The 20,482-nt window shown below is 41.2% G+C and overlaps 1 protein-coding gene across 1 annotated transcript in view; it reads right to left on the bottom strand.

Moving 5' to 3' along the window:
- Nucleotides 1-2,587: 2,587 nt before the first annotated feature.
- The window catches only part of col15a1b (collagen, type XV, alpha 1b), a 147,055-nt gene continuing 129,160 nt past the window's right edge, over nt 2,588-20,482 (bottom strand). Inside the window, exons 40-44 of the mRNA XM_034182847.1 lie at nt 14,946-15,044; nt 13,358-13,429; nt 13,082-13,279; nt 9,627-9,742; nt 2,588-3,072 (exon numbers count right to left, since the gene is read on the bottom strand). Coding sequence (XP_034038738.1) covers nt 2,850-3,072; nt 9,627-9,742; nt 13,082-13,279; nt 13,358-13,429; nt 14,946-15,044 — 708 coding nt within the window. The 3' untranslated portion in view covers nt 2,588-2,849. The remainder of the gene's footprint in view (nt 3,073-9,626; nt 9,743-13,081; nt 13,280-13,357; nt 13,430-14,945; nt 15,045-20,482) is intronic.

Raw genomic sequence — 20,482 nt, 5'->3', positions numbered from 1 at the left:
AGTCTAAAGCGGCATTTGCAGGTTATGTGCTGCTACAGTATCAAAGACATTGATGTCAAATCTAACAACAACAAAAATACAATACTAAATCACTGATAAAAATTCCAAAGACATCACTGAGCAGGAACAGAGTTCACTGGGCTTTTTAAAAGAACACATTCCAATACTCCGGACGAATACTGTGTATGGAAGAAATTAAATTATTGCTCCAACAATGTTTTTTAAAAATCATTTCCTATTATCTTACTGAGACTTTACAGGGCTTCACTTTCCGCCTCTGTCAGGACCAGCTCCAATTCCTTTCTGCTATGCATTATGGGAGAATACATCAACAACACATGCATGACCAGCTTGAGGCAGGGTGCTGTCTAGAGCATTTATGCAAATGCACTGCAATCGAGCCCGAAAAAATGTGGAAAAATATGCGATTGTAGGATCCATTTAACTTAAAGTTTATGTAAATACTCTGCAAGAACGGCAGAGGTGGGTTTTCTGATACTGTATACTTTTTCCAAACAAAGCCTTAATAGGGAAATATAAGGCAAGCAGACAGGGAGATGAGATGAGAAATTTGTTTTAAAAAGTTATTATCCATTTAAATTAAGCATTTGGCATGACATCACTCTATCATCTGAGATACACCTTCCTGCAAACTGAGGGGTGTGTTTTTACATAACTGTTGATTTCCAAGTTTATGAATGTTAACGGACAGCAATGATCTGACTCTTGACCTCATTCTATAAATAAGACCACAGCTACATTCAGTCAGTAATATTCTATTAATCCGATGAAAACAGCATTTTCTGATTAGTTAAACCCAAACAAGGTCATAATTGGAGTAAGAAATAAACTAAATAAGATGTGAAGTAGTTTGCTGTTAGCCACATGATGCACTGTAGACAAGTCTACACCTCAATCACATTCGAACATCTTACTGGCAGTTGGCGGGAGCCCTAGGTTCAAGGGGATGCGCTAGCATGACATACTTTGGGGTGAGCAAGAAGCTCTTGCAGTGTTTAAGAGTTTAGGAAAAATGGACATTATGAAATATTTGGATGGGTTGAAACATCACATTGCGATATTTTCAAAAAAGCCACTAACCAAATAAAAGAGCAGTCGGTGCAAGCTCACAAATGGTGGAAATGCTAAAAAGCAGCTAATATGCTGCAAAGAAGTAGAAGAATGCGAGCAGCTGCAGTCATTCTACTTTCCAATATTTTGTTGTTATTAACATCAGCCATCAACTTTCATGCAACATATCTGAGAATGGAGCGGGTATTGGATTTTATGATGCTGAGGATTCAGTGGGACACTCAAGTGCAACAGTCCAATGTTGCTGAGGAGGCTTAAAGCTGATGAAGAAATGGAAAATAAAGGAGCAACAGCCAACAACAACAACAAAAGAAAAACCCACAACAACAAAACAATGTGAAATAAGAACAACTCCACCTGCTGTATATTCAGTAATGCTTTAAATTAGCAGAGCAAGCATGAGTAAATTGAGTTTAATTTTAGAGAACAAAAGCACTCAGGTGAAGGAACATTGTTTTTCTTTAGGGAAAAAAAAGAATAACTAATTAATTGCTGAAATGCAAGAAACAAAAACAAACACTGATCAGTCATCAACATCCGTGCAGTGAGCAACCATCCCAAGCACTACATTTTAATCAGACTGTTATCTGACTAAAAGCATACTGCAAAAATCGAAGGCAGATTAGATGAAATGAGTCAGACTACACACCACTTCAGTTGCCTAATACACATCTCCATGTGTCTTAAAACAGGTATTAAAGTTGTAGTGGGTGGGGGGACCCTTCAGGTCTGTGATGTGTGCTTGTTGCTTTAAATGGCAAGGAGCTGGACTTCAAACAGAGAGCATCCCTCCATCTCTCTCCCACAGACAGTGTGGGCGTGTCACACGGAGCGTGGGCGTGTTTCAGAGAAGAAGCAAGATATGTGACATTTGTCTCAGACATTTAACATGAGCTGTTTCAAAGACAAATTTGGATATTTTCTATGTGCACATTAAAAACTGTGAGTCTGTAAGTTTGTAATGTGAACAATTAAAAAGCGGGGCTGTAAATCGTGCATTATGGGGTGTTATAAGATAAGTAGGCTGGTGGCTGACTGGAAAATGCAGCTATTTAATTTTCCTGGACGTAATATAGTTTGTGCTCAACTGTTGAATTTATTTTTTTTAATTTTGTGGTAATCATCTTTATGACATCTGAGGTTAATCCCACAACCCCCGTGTTGACACTGAATTAATGCGGCCTGTGATGAACCTCAATATCCAGTTTTCTGCAGTGACTCCAAAAAAAGCTTTTTGACCACAATTACAATATGTTGTGCATCTGAAATGACAACAGAATTTTGGGTAGCGAGAGATGCACTTACATCAGTTTGACGGGACATTAAATCTACTGTGTGATGGTTTTAGTGTTTTATCTTTACCTGATTCTCTCCCCTCAGCTCCAACCAGTCCCAGCAGAAGACTGCCCCTCCCTGAGCCTGGTTCTGCTGGAGGTTTCTTCCTGTTAAAAGGGAGTTTTTCCTTCCCACTGTCGCCAAGCGCTTGATCACAGCGGGTCGTTTTGACCGTTGGGGTTTTTCTGTAATTATTGTATGGCTTTTGCCTTACAATATAAAGCGCCTTGGGGCAACTGTTTGTTGTGATTTGGCGCTATATAAATAAAACTGATTTGATTTATCTCCACTTAGTGACCTTTGTGAATGTGGACAGAGTTCCTACGCAAAGCGTGATGCGTCTCCATGCATGTGTCTGCATGTGTTCCATGTTGGGGTTGTGTATGTGCATGGTGTGTTTTCAGTGTGTGTGTGTGTTGTCTTCAGTTATTCCTTTGATGCATGTTGCCCACGTACGTGTTCTCTATACACAGCACTATGTAGTGGTTGGAGCAGGAGCGGGCGTGCTGTCCTAACAGGCGTCCTGTCTGCAGCAGCGCCACCTGGCCTGTTACCGCCAAGTCCGCCGTCCTCCATGCCTCACAGTAGTTGGAAGGCAAACGGATTCCTGCAGTGTTGGACCCATGCCAGATCAACTTGTCAGGCCTGAGATGGAGACAAACATATCATATGTTTGACAAAACAGATATTTATTTATTTTTTAATATTAAGTTGCAACTGTGTTTCCATTTATTTATTCATAAATCTAATTTAACTAAGAGAAAGAGAAGAAACCACCTTCCATATGTTAAGACTGTATCGCTGCCCAAATTAGATAATTGTTTCAAATACTCTAAAAGGTTACATCTCTCTACTGCAGCACTACAGTATCAGAGTCCAAAAGGTCAAACACTAGAAATCTTCATGCCTTATATTTTTGAATCATATCACTCATGGAGAAGGATTCGATCTCATCAAGCTCTAATCTGAATATAGGACTCTCCCACCATTGGAGATGTTAAATAGCAGAACCTGAGCGATATGGATTTTTGGGAAGCCAATATGATACCTATAATTGGGAGTTGTAAAAAAAATTATAATACCAATATATCTGCCAATAGATACATAAAATTTACACTGCGCTCATAGACCCCAAACCTCTGCCAACACAAGTTTCCAATTTCACAAAATTTGACCTTGTGAAAAATTTTCAAGGTCAAAGTCCTGTTGGAACTGGTTTTTCAAAACATACATTTGATGTGATCGAAAGACAGGATTATGTTTATGTTTTGATGTTGTGGTATGAGTGTTAATTAGTCATCCTGAACTTATTACACACTGCTGGCTCTTTGCAAAATTTGTCATTGCTGTTTGGCCCTTGGTTTCTGACTGATAACTGAATATAGACAAACAGGCATAACATTGGAACATCCATCCAATGTTAGTGGTGTAGCTAAATCCATAACTGAAAAATGAGAGTGATTGAGACACTTTTGATTGAGATATGATGCAAAATGTACACCAAATGGGCTTTTCTATATTAAATTCAAATGTCCACAAAATCCAAAATCTGGATCAGATCCGGATCAAACTTTATGAGATGATAGTGAGTGCCAGTCTGGAGAGTGAGGTTTAATCACAGCAGAGCACCAACAGCTAATGCTACACACGCTTGAGCTGCTTTTGACTACCTTATGGCCACCGTGCTGCCTGCACAAACCCCTAATTCACAATTTGGAGGGTAATGGAAACCCACATAGGGATTAGATTGGGAAGCAGGTAGATGTTAGGCCTGTCTGTCGCCCTGTCCATCTCATATATAGCATAAGACAAATTATGTTTAAACTAAAAAATAAACTTTCACCACAACATGTCCAGGACCTGTTCAAAATGAGGGACTCCCAATTTGCGAGAAACATTATTATTTCAAAAATCAAAGATTCGAACTACTGTACAAAGTCATTGTGTTTCTGTTAAAGGTGTTAATATTTGGAATTTGTGCCCAGATAACATAAAATCACTCGGTAACCTGGGTAGCTTTAAAAGGCACTACAAAAATCATTTAATTACTTATTATAGTGTGATGAATTAGGTTTATCGATTTTGTTTTTTGGGGGGGTTTGTGCATGGTGCACTGCTGTTTGTATGTTTGTCTTTGGAAATTTTAGTTCAGTGATTAATTTATATTTTGTATTTTAAATGTGTAATCCCCTTTGATCCTGGATATATGTATATTTTTATATACATATGTATACTTTTTTGGTTAAAGGTGGGGGGGTGGGCGTTTATAAGGTTTTGCTTCTGCCTACACCCTTTCAGGCACATGGGCGCGTTGGTGGATTGTTTTCTTTTTTGTGAGATTATTTTGGGTCTGCATGTGCCAAATTAATTAATTAATTAATTCATGTTGGATGTTTGATGGTTCCACTGTTGTTTTATCTATCTTTTGTTAATGGGTTGTCCGTCCTCCTCATGTGCTATCTGTCCCTTGTCTCCCCAACGGCCATTTCCTTGTTGTTCTCTTCTTTCTTTGTTGGCTGCACAGTCATGCTTCTGAGGTTCTCCTCCCCTGGTGTTCCCACATCATTCCCTGGCCCATTTCTGTTTTCTCGTGTCATTGGGTTTTTAATTCTACTTTCTGTTTAGTTAGTATTGTGTGTTGTATAGTCTGGTTCTCTTTCCAGGTGTCTCTTAGTTCCTGATTTATTATAAATGTCTTTTCAGTTTCAGATATTTTCATTCTTTGGCTTTTGTCTACATAAGTTTGCTCTCTCTCTCTTTTGGGCTTTTCTGGTGTGCTGTGTTTGTTGATCATTTGTCACTTTTTAAGAATAAGAATAACAAAGAACTTTATTAACCCCAAAGGAAATTGTTTTGCCAGAGTGCCGAAACAGTAAACATGGCTTTTTTTAAGCTTTTTTTTTTCTTTTTCTTAAGTATTTTAGTTCATCACTGGGTTCACTAGTTTGCTGGTTTATCCTGGTAATGTCTCTGATATTGTTCCTTGTTTATCTTTTCCCGACTCTTCCCGTGTGTTATTCTTTCCAGTGACTCTGTCAGGTTTGACCTCGCCTAGACATAGAAATGAAACAAAGAAATGACACTTGAGACAAGAACAGAGTTGAGATATCTTTCGTGAGCTTTGCAAAGGGGAGACACAGCAGAGGCTGGCAGCTTGTAAGTGCAGTTCTCCAACTGTGTCATTCTGTGCGAGGCCCTTTTATTGTGTGTAAAAAACAAAGATAAGGGTGGGGGGCTAAATGAGTTCACGGTTACAACATGTGCTATTAGTCATGTGCAGATACATTTGCAATCAACTGAATCATTCCGATCTTAGGTACAGAGTGAGTGGTTTTGCTGAAGCTTGCTAAATGTCAAACCGTAAACAGGCTGACCTGGCTCCTGCAGCTGTGCTATCTATCTGGGAATATCTGAGAGAAACAGTTTGCAGAATTTAAGATACAAATAAGAGCAGATGTAATAAAAGATTGTTACGCAGATGATACCCAGCTTTATCTATCCATGAAGCCAGAGGACACACACCAATTAGCTAAACTGCAGGATTGTCTTACAGACATAAAGACATGGATGACCTCTAATTTCCTGCTTTTAAACTCAGATAAAACTGAAGTTATTGTACTTGGCCCCACAAATCTTAGAAACATGGTGTCTAACCAGATCCTTACTCTGGATGGCATTACCCTGACCTCTAGTAATACTGTGAGAAATCTTGGAGTCATTTTTGATCAGGATATGTCATTCAATGCGCATATTAAACAAATATGTAGGACTGCTTTTTTGCATTTACGCAATATCTCTAAAATTAGAAAGGTCTTGTCTCAGAGTGATGCTGAAAAACTAATTCATGCATTTATTTCCTCTAGGCTGGACTATTGTAATTCATTATTATCAGGTTGTCCTAAAAGTTCCCTGAAAAGCCTTCAGTTAATTCAAAATGCTGCAGCTAGAGTACTAACGGGGACTAGAAGGAGAGAGCATATCTCACCCATATTGGCCTCTCTTCATTGGCTTCCTGTTAATTCTAGAATAGAATTTAAAATTCTTCTTCTTACTTATAAGGTTCTGAATAATCAGGTCCCATCTTATCTTAGGGACTTCATAGTACCATATCACCCCAATAGAGCGCTTCGCTCTCAGACTGCAGGCTTACTTGTAGTTCCTAGGGTTTGTAAGAGTAGAATGGGAGGCAGAGCCTTCAGCTTTCAGGCTCCTCTCCTGTGGAACCAGCTCCCAATTCAGATCAGGGAGACAGACACCCTCTCTACTTTTAAGATTAGGCTTAAAACTTTCCTTTTTGCTAAAGCTTATAGTTAGGGCTGGATCAGGTGACCCTGAACCATCCCTTAGTTATGCTACTGTAGACTTAGACTGCTGGGGGGTTCCCATGATGCACTGAGTGTTTCTTTCTCTTTTTGCTCTGTATGCACCACTCTGCATTTAATCATTAGTGATTGATCTCTGCTCCCCTCCACAGCATGTCCTTTTCCTGGTTCTCTCCCTCAGCCCCAACCAGTCCCAGCAGAAGACTGCCCCTCCCTGAGCCTGGTTCTGCTGGAGGTTTCTTCCTGTTAAAAGGGAGTTTTTCCTTCCCACTGTCGCCAAGTGCTTGCTCACAGGGGGTCGTTTTGACCGTTGGGGTTTTTCCGTAATTATTGTATGGCCTTCCCTTACAATATAAAGCGCCTTGGGGCAACTGTTTGTTGTGATTTGGCGCTATGTAAATAAAATTGATTGATTGATTGATTGATTGAAAAGATAATAAATGACAATCATGTTTGTACAGGACATTTTATCTAACAGGCTCATCTGTGTATTATATCATCTGTGTTTCACCTGGATTCTTCCTTTGTATTTTTGTTCTTGTTTGGCCTCATCACTAATCCACCAGTGCATTGCCACATAGGGCTGCATAAACTCGGCGTAGGGCTACGCAATTCTGCGATGGTCCAGTGTGAAACGGGCTTTATTCCAAAATGGATGAAGTTCATTTTTTTCCCCTCAGAATTCTACACACAATACCTCACAATGACAATGGGAAAACATTTTTTTTTTTAGATTTTGCAAATTTATCTAAAAAAAAAAAAACCTATGAAATCACATGTACTTAAGTATTCACAGCCTTTCCCATGAAGCTCAAAATTGAGCTCAGATGCATCCTGTTCCCACTGATCATCCTTGAGATGAGCTTTACTGGAGTCCACCTGGGGTAAATTCAGTTGATTGGACATGATTTGGAAAGACACACACCTGTCTACAAATAAGGCCCCACAGCTGACAGTGCATGTCAGAGCACAAACCAAGCAAGAAGTCAAATGAATTGTCTGTAGACGTCAGAGCAGTGGTGGGCACAGTTCTGCAAATTCGCTAATTAGGGAAACTAACTTTTTCATTCGAAGAATAGCTTTTCAGCTAACTTAGAAAACCATCAATGGACCAATTAGCTTCTGCTAACTTTCAGTCTGCTAACACTTTTTTGCTGGCATAGATTGGCATAGAAAGCTTAATGGTCAAAACCATTTGTAAAAACATTAGTTCCTGTATGCTGTGTCAGGCTGCTTTGAGGAGCACAGCCCTCCCCCAGCAAAAGCAGGTAAGCCAGCTGCCAGCTGCTACAAAAACATGCCATTTACTTGTCACATACAACAACACAGACGGTAGGAGGAGACATCAAATGCAAGGCACTTTTCACTCATGGTTTCATTTATAAACAAAACTAATTCCGGACGGTTTATCAACATTAACGACAACTCTGTCATTTTTACAAAGTGAAATTCCCACATATCTTTTAATGTAATGCACTAATTCTGAAGGTTTGAGTGTTAACCGAGACATGCGCCAAAAAGCATGATGGGAAATGAGTCTTCTCTCATCACTTACCCAAGTCAAAATGCACAGAACAATCCCACCTACTGGATGGGAGTGTGAACAGACCAACTGTAACTTGTGTGTGTGGTATTCCACTTTAAAATGATATACTGTTGTCTGGTAATTAAAGAACCTGGTTATTTTTCTTCCCTGTAATTAGGTTCTGTTCAGCCACTAAGTCATTGTTTGAGACAGTCATTCCATTGGTACCCAAAGATTCTCCAGAGAGATCTAATACCAGAGACTTTCAGTCTTCACCTTAGGTCACTGGTTAGCTTCCAGGTCTCATACTTGCATAATATGACTGGAAGCACCATGACCAATATTTGGACCTTTGTTCTTCTGCAAAGATATTGCCATTGCCAGCTACCTTTGTTCAGCAAGCTAACAACTGGGTGAGCTCTTACCAAGCGTCTCTCGATCTCAAAGGCAGATGACCCAAATACATGAATGTCACTGATGAGATAAGTGCATCTTTCAACAGGTTCAACACATCACAAACAGATATACCTCTGATGCCTGTTGCCAGGAAGTCGGTCTTAAAAGGATTCTGTCCCATTTACTTGCCAGTCAGCAACCACAGCAGTCTATCTTCATAATCAAGAGGCACCCAACAACTGCAGTGCTTTTTTGGCTTATTTTCAGTCTATGTTAATTTTTGGAAAGAGTTTAGTTTATATTTTAATTTACATTCAGTTTATAGTTCCCAGCTGGCTTGAGATTGCCCCAGGTTCCCTTGGGAAGAATAACAGGACTTGGCCAGGACCTGGATAGAGAAGTGTGGACTGAGGTGCTTGGTATGCTGCCACTGCAACCCAGGTCCAGATAAGCGGCAGAAAATGAATGAATGAATGAATTATTTTAGTTCAGTTATTCAGGCTGCTCTGCAGGGCAGCCTGAGAGAGATCTCCAATTTGATAAACATAATGAGTGGACTATTGAAAGGTACTACTTGTGCTGTGATGAGTGGAGGCAGAGTTTCTGACTTCTTTCCAGTTATTTCTGGTGTTGGTCAGGGATGTGTTTTAGCTCCTACTTTGTTTAAAGTTTACACTGGGCATTGGGTAGGGTTTTGGATTCCAACAACTTGGATGCCTTTGTTGGTGAAGAAAGGTTCACTGGCCTTAACCTCACAGATGACGCTTTGATCTTTGTGGAATCAATGGATGCTCTGATTATGGCAAATGAGAAGCTGAGTGAGGAGTCAGAGTGTCTGGGATTGTGGCTCTCCTGGATCAAGATTAAGATGGCTGCTGTGTGTCTTCATCTATCCCCATGCAGGAAATAATATACCATCCAGACTTCATAATTATAGTTGAGTGATATTAACTCACCAGGCTGAGTCCGTCATAACGTTACGTCCACTGAAGGTGTAAATGGGCGTAGTTGGGTTAAACATGCCGCCATTCCCAGAGAAGATGGACATCCAACTGCTGAACAGCACTTCACCCTGAAAGGACAAAATCAACAGTGGACACATGAACCATTGTGAGAGCCGTGAATCAACTGGATCATAGTGCTGACGTGTCAGTTGTCCAGTCGTCACAGATAATTGTACAAAACTAAAGATATACACAAGTGTAGCCTCTGTTGTAGCCTCAGCTCTCCTCTATGCTGTCATCTGTTGGGCCCCGGGCAGCACAGAGCGGGAGAGAAAGAGACTGAAGAAGCTGGTCAGATAGTCCAGCTCTGTCCTGAGCTGTCCTCTGGACTCTCTGGAGGAGGTGACTGAGAGGAGGGTGTTAACCAAGTTCAAATCCATCATGAACAACTCCTCTCACCCTCTGCACCGGACTGTAGTGGAGCTGACCAGCTCGTTCAGTGACAGACTGAGGCACCCTCAGTGCAAGAGGGAACGATACCGCAGGTCGTTCCTCCCTGCTGCTCTCAGACTGTACAATGACACTGTGAAATAACCACATGCAATATGTCCACAAATCATGTGCAATAACAACTCGTTTACAAATCCCTGCACTAATGTCACCTTACCACACCTAAACTCCATTTCACATATTGTAAAGAAGATGCTCCTATCTCCTTTTCAATCCCAATCATGTTTATATATATATATGCATATGTACAACCCCTACCAAAAATTATGGAATCACTGGCCTCGGAGGATGTTCATTCAGTTGTTTAATTTTGTAGAAAAAAGCAGATCACAGACATGACATAAAACTAAAGTCATTTCAAATGGCAACTTTCTGGCTTTAAGAAACACTATAAGAAATCAAGAAAAAAAAATTGTGGCAGTCAGTAACGGTTACTTTTTTAGACCAAGCAGAGGGAAAAAATATGGACTCACTCAATTCTGAGGAATAAATTATGGAATCACCCTGTAAATTTTCATCCCCAAAACTAACACCTGCATCAAATCAGATCTGCTTGTTAGTCAGCATCTAAAAAGGAGTGATCACAACTTGGAGAGCTGTTACATCAAGTGGACTGACATGAATCATGGCTCCAACATGAGAGATGTCAATTGAAACAAAGGAGAGGATTATCAAACTCTTAAAAGAGGGTAAATCATCACGCAATGTTGCAAAAGATGTTGGTTGTTCACAGTCAGCTGTGTCTAAACTCTGGACCAAATACAAACAACATGGGAAGGTTGTTAAAGGCAAACATACTGGTAGACCAAGGAAGACATCAAAGCCTCAAGACAGAAAACTTAAAGCAATATGTATCAAAAATCGAAAATGCACAACAAAACAAATGAGGAACGAATGGGAGGAAACTGGAGTCAACGTCTGTGACCGAACTGTAAGAAACTGCCTAAAGGAAATGGGATTTACATACAGAAAAGCTAAATGAAAGCCATCATTAACACCTAAACAGAAAAAAACAAAGTTACAATGAGCTAAGGAAAAGCAATCGTGGACTGTGGATGACTGGATGAAAGTCATATTCAGTGATGAATCTCGAATCTGCATTGGGCAAGGTGATGATGCTGGAACTTTTGTTTGGTGCCGTTCCAATGAGATTTGGACATCTGCACTTTTTCGGCACATTGAGACAGACGTGCAGAGGAATTCCACGTGTCGCGGTGGAGCTGCATGGCACAAAGCAACACCGTGATGAAGCCTCACAGGACATGTCCTGGCATGTCCAGCTCATTCACAATTTCTCGGATAGTCACACGACTGAAAAGCCTCCGAAAGCCGTCTGAAAGCCATCTGAAAGCCGTCCTGTGAGACCAACACGGAGGTGCTTTTGTCCCACGCCATTCGCTGCTCCGTGGCGCATCCCTCCGCTTCTCTTTCCATGAAAAAAACTCCTGTAACAGTGGAATGTGCCGAAAAAGTCTTGATGTCCACGTCTTATGCCATTTTTGTGGAAGTCAGACGACGTCCCGGATCAACAAAGCCTTCACGTTGGAAATGATCTGGTTGTTTCAGCGGGGTTTGAGCCTGTCAATCGGCGCTCGGAGCGCGCCACGCTCTCAGATGCTGTGGGCGGTCTTTAAACCGGCTGGAGCACTCCTTAATCTGTGTAATCCCCATAAAATCGTCCCTGAAAACCATCTGAATTTTCCGAATGGTGTCCACCTGGAGGTCTCTCACAGTTTCTGGAAAAGTTTGATGCAGCAAAGCTCCAAATTGTTCAGACATTTATTCGCAATAAAAATCCAAGGAGAGGGGTGGACCACTGCTCACACAAAGCCTGCTCACAGGCGAATGACGCAACCGACAGGCGTGAAAAAACTCACGCATGCGCACGAAGGTTCAAGCTTGGCTGATGCAATCACACGTGATTCAAATCCATATGGTTTTTGCAAAAAATAAAAAGGTCGGATACTTTTCTAACAGACCTCGTGTATATATATATATTCTATTTCTACTTATGTCTTGTACTGTGACAAGTATTATTATTTCTTATCTTTGCACACGCTGTTTGATGAACATTTTCCTCTACTTGCACCCACCTTGTGTGTTTTTTAAGAGCTGACATAACTTGAATTTCTCCTCTGTGAGATCAATAAAGTTTATCTTTATCTTTATAAGTGTAATATTTTTGAAGACTCAAAGTCAAGTATAAACCTGATCACTTTTCTTCCAAATACTTCTGAAATAGAAGCATGAAAAGTATCTTTACATCACAAAAGACAACAATGATCACAAACACAGTCAAGTCGATCAGTTGTTCAGAGGGTTTAATATGAAAAACAAAACCTTCATGCTCTATCTGCAGACAGGTCCATAAGTAACTGAATTTTAATAATTTTGCTTCGGTACACTACTACAAAGGAGTTCAAATGAAATGATTGAGATATGTTTGTAATGTAGACCTTCAGCTTTAATTCAGTGGGTTTAACAAAAATATTGTGTTAACCACTTAATTACATTTTCTAACTGTTTTTCCAAGTTGACTGCGAACAATTTTGGACTCCTACTTAAAGTTCATGTTGGACTGTTGACATCAAAGCACACCAAAATGTAAGTCCCTTTTTTGTAGTTTATAAATTAAAAAATATCAAATGACAAGGATCTATTTTCGCCTTTATATAAAACAAATAATGAATGTTTTTACATTCGTTCAATGGAACAAATATTTAATCTGATGAAAGATTCGTACCGTTGAACTAATAAATATTCATTATTTGTATACTATGTGGTAATTCTGTCTTGAACAATAAATCTGACCGTTCAACTTGTAATGGTTTTAGCTGAACATGATCAATCAAAAACTGCCTGCCGTCACCACAATGGTAGAAATTTACTTATTTATTTGTACTCTTGACACACAAATAACATGGAAATGAGGTCAGACGTCTGGTATGTTTTCTCACCCTGAGATTAACCACTGGCATTCCATTGCGGTCAGCCTTCCTCACTATGGTTGCCAGGTCTTGGAGGTGCGACGACAGGAAAGCCCTGTATGTGGTTGTTAAGCCTATGGAGCGAGCCTGCTGGTAGCACTGGAAATCTGCCCCACGAATGCCGCGCATGTCTCCCTTCAGCGGAGTGTTCAGAGCAACCAGATGCAGCTAGAAGAGATAGAATGAAATCAGGTGCTAAAACAGCTGACCTGCAATCTCATTTGTTTGTTTCATGTGGACACTCACCCCGGGTACAGAGTTGAAAGTCTGTGGTAGTAAATTAAAACTGGGCTGATATCCGTTCCTTGGCTCCTGTAGCTCATATTGAATAAAAGTTTATTAGTCTGTTTATTCAAAAGCTAAATGACATGAAAATATTTTTCTGGAGTTCAACTTATAAAGTGTTTAAAAGTGTTTTCACCAGCTACAAATTTTATTACAGTGGTGGAGTATAACTAAATATGCAACTAATCATTAAATTTTTTACAGATTAATTCTGATTATTATGTATCGTTAACTGATGGATTGTTGAAGCAGGATATAATCAACAGATTAATTGAAAAAAAAAATCTTAATTTTATCCAATGAATCCATTTTTTGATTAACTACATAATTTAATGTTGAATTTTCCATCCATCCATCCATCCATTTTCTTCTGTTTCATCCGGGGTCAGGTCACGGGGGCAGCAGCTCAAGCAAAGCTGCTCAGACCTCCCGATCCACACACATCTCCCCCAGCTACTCCGGGGGAACCCCAAGGCGTTCCCAAGCCAGCTGAGAGACGTAGTCCCTCCAACATGTCCTGGGTCTTCCCCGGGGCCTCCTCACAATGGGACGTGCCCAGAACACCTCTCCAGCGAGGCGTCCATGGGGCATCCGGAAAAGATGCCCGAGCCACCTCAGCTGGCTCCTTTCGACATGGAGGAGCAGCGGCTCGACTCCGAGCTCCTCCCGAGTGACCGAGCTCCTCACCCTATCTCTAAGGGAGTGCCCAGCCACCCTGTGGAGGAAACTCATCTCGGCCACTTGTACTCACGAGCTTGTTCTTTTGGTCATGAGCCGAATCCAGGTGAGGGTCGGAACGTAGATCGATCGGTAAATTGAGAGCTTTGCCCCCCTGCTCAGCTCTCTCTTCACCACGACGGTCTGATACAGCGACCACATCACTGCAGACGCTGCACCGATCTGTCTGTTGATCTCATGCTCCATCCGTCCCTCACTCGTGAACAAGACCCCGAGATACTTAAACTCCTCCACTTGAGGCAAGGACACTCCACCGACCTGAAGAGGGCAAGGCACCTTTTTCCGGTTGAGAACCATGGCCTCGGATTTGGAGGTGCTGATTTTCATCCCGGACGCTTCACACTCGGCTGCAAACCGCCCCAGTGCACGCTGAAGGTCCTGATTTGATGAAGCCAATAGAACCACATTGTCCGCAAACAGCAGAGATGAGATTCTGTGGTTCCCAAACTGGACCCCCTCTACACTCTGGCTGTGCCTAGAAATTCTGTCCATAAAGGTAATGAACAGAACCGGTGACAAAGGGCAGCCCTGAAGGAGGCCAACGTGCACTGGAAACAGGTTTAATTTACTACTGGCAATGTGAACCAAGCTCCTGCTGCGGTCGTACAGGGACCGGATAGCCCTTAGCAAAGGACCCCGGACCTTGTATTCCCAGAGCACAGGGATTTCATTGAATTTTCCAATGAATGTATTTCCTGATTAATCCTTTGGTTAACTTGCACAAAAACAAGACCAAAAGTTGCACTGATGGCACTGAAGCCATCATACTTTCCTGCTGTGATTCTTGTGTTTTTGCTGTGTGTATCTGAACCTGGCCATGGCTCCTGTGTGGTCTGCTCCACTCTCCAGGTCTATTAAGAGCCTGAGACGCCGCAAAGGAAGAAGATTCAAACTGGATCAACTCTCCCAGCTGGGAAAAAAACAACCCAAACACATTACAATCAACTTCACCGTTATGCTTTGGCTTGAATTAATCATCACAGGGATGCAGAATGTCAATCAATCAATCAATCAATCAATTTTTTATATAGCGCCAAATCACAACAAACAGTTGCCCCAAGGCGCTTTATATTGTAAGGCAAGGCCATACAATAATTATGTAAAACCCCAACGGTCAAAACGACCCCCTGTGAGCAAGCACTTGGCTACAGTGGGAAGGAAAAACTCCCTTTTAACAGGAAGAAACCTCCAGCAGAACCAGGCTCAGGGAGGGGCAGTCTTCTGCTGGGACTGGTTGGGGCTGAGGGAGAGAACCAGGAAAAAGACATGCTGTGGAGGGGAGCAGAGATCGATCACTAATGATTAAATGCAGAGTGGTGCATACAGAGCAAAAAGAGAAAGAAACAGTGCATCATGGGAACCCCCCAGCAGTCTACGTCTATAGCAGCATAACTAAGGGATGGTTCAGGGTCACCTGATCCAGCCCTAACTATAAGCTTTAGCAAAAAGGAAAGTTTTAAGCCTAATCTTAAAAGTAGAGAGGGTGTCTGTCTCCCTGATCTGAATTGGGAGCTGGTTCCACAGGAGAGGAGCCTGAAAGCTGAAGGCTCTGCCTCCCATTCTACTCTTACAAACCCTAGGAACTACAAGTAAGCCTGCAGTCTGAGAGCGAAGCGCTCTATTGGGGTGATATGGTACTACGAGGTCCCTAAGATAAGATGGGACCTGATTATTCAAAACCTTATAAGTAAGAAGAAGAATTTTAAATTCTATTCTAGAATTAACAGGAAGCCAATGAAGAGAGGCCAATATGGGTGAGATATGCTCTCTCCTTCTAGTCCCCGTCAGTACTCTAGCTGCAGCATTTTGAATTAACTGAAGGCTTTTTAGGGAACTTTTAGGACAACCTGATAATAATGAATTACAATAGTCCAGCCTAGAGGAAATAAATGCATGAATTAGTTTTTCAGCATCACTCTGAGACAAGACCTTTCTGATTTTAGAGATATTGCGTAAATGCAAAAAAGCAGTCCTACATATTTGTTTAATATGCACTTTGAATGACATATCCTGATCAAAAATGACTCCAAGATTTCTCACAGTATTACTAGAGGTCAGGGTAATGCCATCCAGAGTAAGGATCTGGTTAGACACCATGTTTCTAAGATTTGTGGGGCCAAGTACAATAACTTCAGTTTTATCTGAGTTTAAAAGCAGGAAATTAGAGGTCATCCATGTCTTTATGTCTGTAAGACAATCCTGCAGTTTAGCTAATTGGTGTGTGTCCTCTGGCTTCATGGATAGATAAAGCTGGGTATCATCTGCGTAACAATGAAAATTTAAGCAATACCGTCTAATAATACTGCCTAAGGGAAGCATGTATAAAGTGAATAAAATTGGTCCTAGCACAGAACCTTGTGGAACTCCATAATTAACTTTAGTCTGTGAAGAAGATTCCCCATTTACATGAACAAATTGTAATCTATTAGACAAATATGATTCAAACCACCGCAGCGCAGTCTAAAATGAATGTGAGCTGGACTGCACCAAAAGATAAATTACTCAGGTCAGGTGTGGGAGCATGCACTTGGGTGGCATATTTCTGTATCCACAGTACGGAACCACCTTGGGTATCGGATGGCACCCATCCAAGTGGACAATTGGTTCATCCCCAACTTTTGAATGTCACATCTATCTGTCACAGCCAGGTGAAATATGGGCATCTTCTTGAACTTCTCCAGTTGCTGGGGTCCTCAACACTCAGGCATCGGCATATTGGATGATGCCAAAAGAACCGCATCATGTAATCAAAATGTTGTAGCTGATGTTCCGTCACAAATGTAAATGATACTTGAAGTCTTAGTCTCTCTATATAAATGTTCACTAGCGCACTGCCTGTGGGGATCCATGGGCTTTAGATTGGGTAGTGTTTATAACATAGGCAGCTGAGAGTTTTCAAGGGTGGTAATAAATTGTGCAGTTTCTATAATGAGTTGGAATCCAGAATGTTTTGAGAACCTCAGACCTTAAACCTCAACAGTCTTTAGAAGAACTCAACTCTTTACTGTTAATTACACAATTTTTAAAAATGTCAATTTACTGTCTTAATATATTTATAAATTTAGGTGCTTGTTATCACATACATACTATTATTATTATTATTATTATTGTTATTATTATTTTACTTCTATTTTATTAATTGATTTTTATATGGACCACAATGGAAATAAGTGTTTTCACTTTCTTGTGCCATCCATGTATTTTTTAACATATTTACAATTATGTTATGCATTTACATTGAACTTAATAAATAAAATCACGCACTCACGCTTTTAATATAAAGATAATTTACTGTCCAGAATGTAATTAGCAATATTAGTTAATATTTGTAGTTCCTCCAAATATATTAGTCCTTTCAACGCTCCGTTTTTGCAACGTTCATCCTTGACATAAAAAACACAAGAATACCAACTGGTAAATGTCAATTCTCCACAGTTTGCCCATGATCAAAGTTATATACATGCAAGCACAGGCATGTCTACTCACAGCCATGGCTGTAAAGATCTCTGCTCCTGCTCTGTCCCGCAGCAGCTGGACGCAGCGCACCTTGTCCATGTCGTAATTGATTTCAGTAAAGTTTTTCATCTGGTAATCAGAACGTATGGGTTTGAATCTGTGACATTTTTTTAACCAGGGTTATTAAACCGCAGAACTCAGCCACATGGGGTGTACAGCCAGTACATTCTGAGTGCCGGTCCCAAGCCCGGATAAATGAGGAGGGTTGCGTCAGGAAGGGCATCCGGCGTAAAACAAGCCAACCCAACTATGCAGACTCAGAATCGAATTCCCATACCGGATCGGTCGCGGCCCGGGTTAACAACGTCCGCCACCGATGCTATTGCCCAACAGGGTGCCAGTGGAAATTGGGCTACTGCTGGGCGAAGACGACGAAGAAGAGGAGGAAAACGTTGCCACGAACAGCGGGAGAAGAAGAAAACTAGAAGGGTGGAAATGAGAGTGGGGACTTTGAATGTTGGTAGTATGACTGGTAAAGGGAGAGAGCTGGCTGATATGATGGAGAGGAGAAAGGTAGACATATTGTGTCTGCAAGAGACCAAGTGGAAGGGAAGTAAGAGCAGGAGCATCGGCGGTGGGTACAAGTTGTTGTACCATGGTGAGGACAGGAAGAGAAATGGTGTTGGGGTCATTTTAAAGGAAGAGTATGTTAAAAGTGTGTTGGAGGTTAAGCGAGTGTCTGACAGGGTGATGAGTGTGAAGTTGGAAATTGAAGGGGTGATGATGAATATCATCAGTGCATATGCCCCACAGTTAGGTTGTGAGATGAAGGAGAAAGAAGATTTCTGGAGTGTGTTAGATGAGGTGGTGGAGAGTGTGCCCAAGCATGAAAGAGTGGTGATAGGAGCAGACTTCAATGGGCATGTTGGTGAAGGGAACAGAGGTGATGAGGAAGCAGTGGTATCAAAAGTACACACATTTGTTACTTAAGTAGAAGTATAGATACTGCAGTTTAAAAACAACAAAAAGTTGAAGTATCAACTTGACTTCTTTACTCAAGTAAAAGTGAAAAAGTATGTGCTCCAAAACCTACTTAAAGTATAAAAGTATAAAGTAACCTTAAAAAAAAAAAGGTAGATGCCACTATATGAATTGAAAGCTTAATTTAAAAACTGATTCGTTCTACATGTGGCCCAAGACCCAAAACCCAAAATTACCCCCCAACACCACCTGCACGAAAATGTTTCAATTCTAGAAGCTCTGAAATGCAATCTGGGACTATTCCAGACAATAAACTGCAGTGAGTGCAGCATCCATTTAGTGAAGAAAAAAAACAAAACAACTTTCCTTATTCAAATTCATTCCAGTAGTATTCTGCTCTTACAAGGATGCAGCAGTTTTCTAGTTTGGCAGATAGTTCTGGAGGAAATCACTGAAGAAATTAACACATTGAAAATATGGTTTGACCGAAACAAATTGTCATTAAATAAGACAGGGATGAAGTGGAGGTGTGAGAGTCACTAGGTGTTCACAGGAAACACTTATTTATTTATGTATGTATGTATTTATATATGTACGAGGTCTGTCCGTAAAGTATAGGTCCTTTTTATTTTTTCAAAAACTATATGGATTTCATTCATATGTTTTTACGTCAGACATGCTTGAACCCTCGTGCGCATGTGTGAGTTTTTCCACGCCTGTCGGTGACGTCATTCGTCTGTGAGCACTCCTTGTGGGAGGAGTCGTCCAGCCCCTCGTCGGAATTCCTTTGTCTGAGAAGTTGCTGAGAGACTGGCGCTTTGTTTGATCAAAATTTTTTCTAAACCTGTGAGACACATCGAAGTGGACATGGTTCGAAAAATTAAGCTGGTCTTCAGTGAAAATTTTAACAGCTGATGAGAGATTTTGAGGTGATACTGTCACTTTAAGGACTTTTCACTGTGCGAGACGTCGTGCAGCGCTCTCAGGCAGCGTCATCAGCCTGTTTCAAGCTTAAAACCTCCACATTTCAGGCTCTATTGATCCAGGACGTCGTGAGAGAACAGAGAAGTTTCAGAAGAAGTCGGTTTCAGCATTTTATCCGGATATTCCACTGTTAAAGGAGATTTTTTTAATGAAAGACGTGTGGGCGGATTGCAGCGTCAGCTCGCAGCCGCCGCGACGCTCCGCCACAGGAAAAACACCTCTGTTGGAAGCCTTGAGGACAAGTTGGAACATCTCCAGCTGATAAACAATTTCTCATATACTCACTCCACTGAAAGCCATCAAAAGCCAACTGGATTTTACAAATGGTTATCAACACGGAGGTGTTTTTCCTGTGCCGCCGCGCCGCGTCGGCTGCGTCCCGATGCGCGGACCCGTCCGCACGTCTTTCATTAAAAAAATCTCCTTTAACAGTGGAATATCCGGATAAAATGCTGAAACCGACTTCTTCTGAAACGTCTCTGTTCTCTCACGACATCCTGGATCAATAGAGTCTGAAATGTGGAGGTTTTAAGCTTGAAACAGGCTGACGACGGCGCCTGAGAACGCTGCACGACGTCTCGCACCGTGAAAAGTCCTTAAAGCGACAGAATCACCTCAAAATCTCTCATCAGCTGTTAAAATTTTCACTGAAAACCAGCTTAATTTTTCGAACCATGTCCACTTCGATGTGTCTCACAGGTTTAGAAAAAATTTTGATCAAACAAAGCGCCAGTCTCTCAGCAACTTCTCAGACAAAGGAATTCCGACGAGGGGCTGGACAACTCCTCCCACAAGGAGTGCTCACAGGCGAATGACGTCACCGACAGGCGTGGAAAAACTCACGCATGCGCACGAGGGTTCAAGCATGTCTGACGTAAAAACATATGAATGAAATCCATATAGTTTTTGAAAAAAATAAAAAGGACC

The sequence above is a fragment of the Thalassophryne amazonica genome, chromosome 12 (genome assembly GCF_902500255.1).
Source record: "Thalassophryne amazonica chromosome 12, fThaAma1.1, whole genome shotgun sequence".
Lineage (NCBI taxonomy): Eukaryota > Metazoa > Chordata > Actinopteri > Batrachoidiformes > Batrachoididae > Thalassophryne > Thalassophryne amazonica.
Note: the sequence above shows the minus strand (reverse complement) of the source record. Positions and strands in the feature narration are given on the sequence as shown.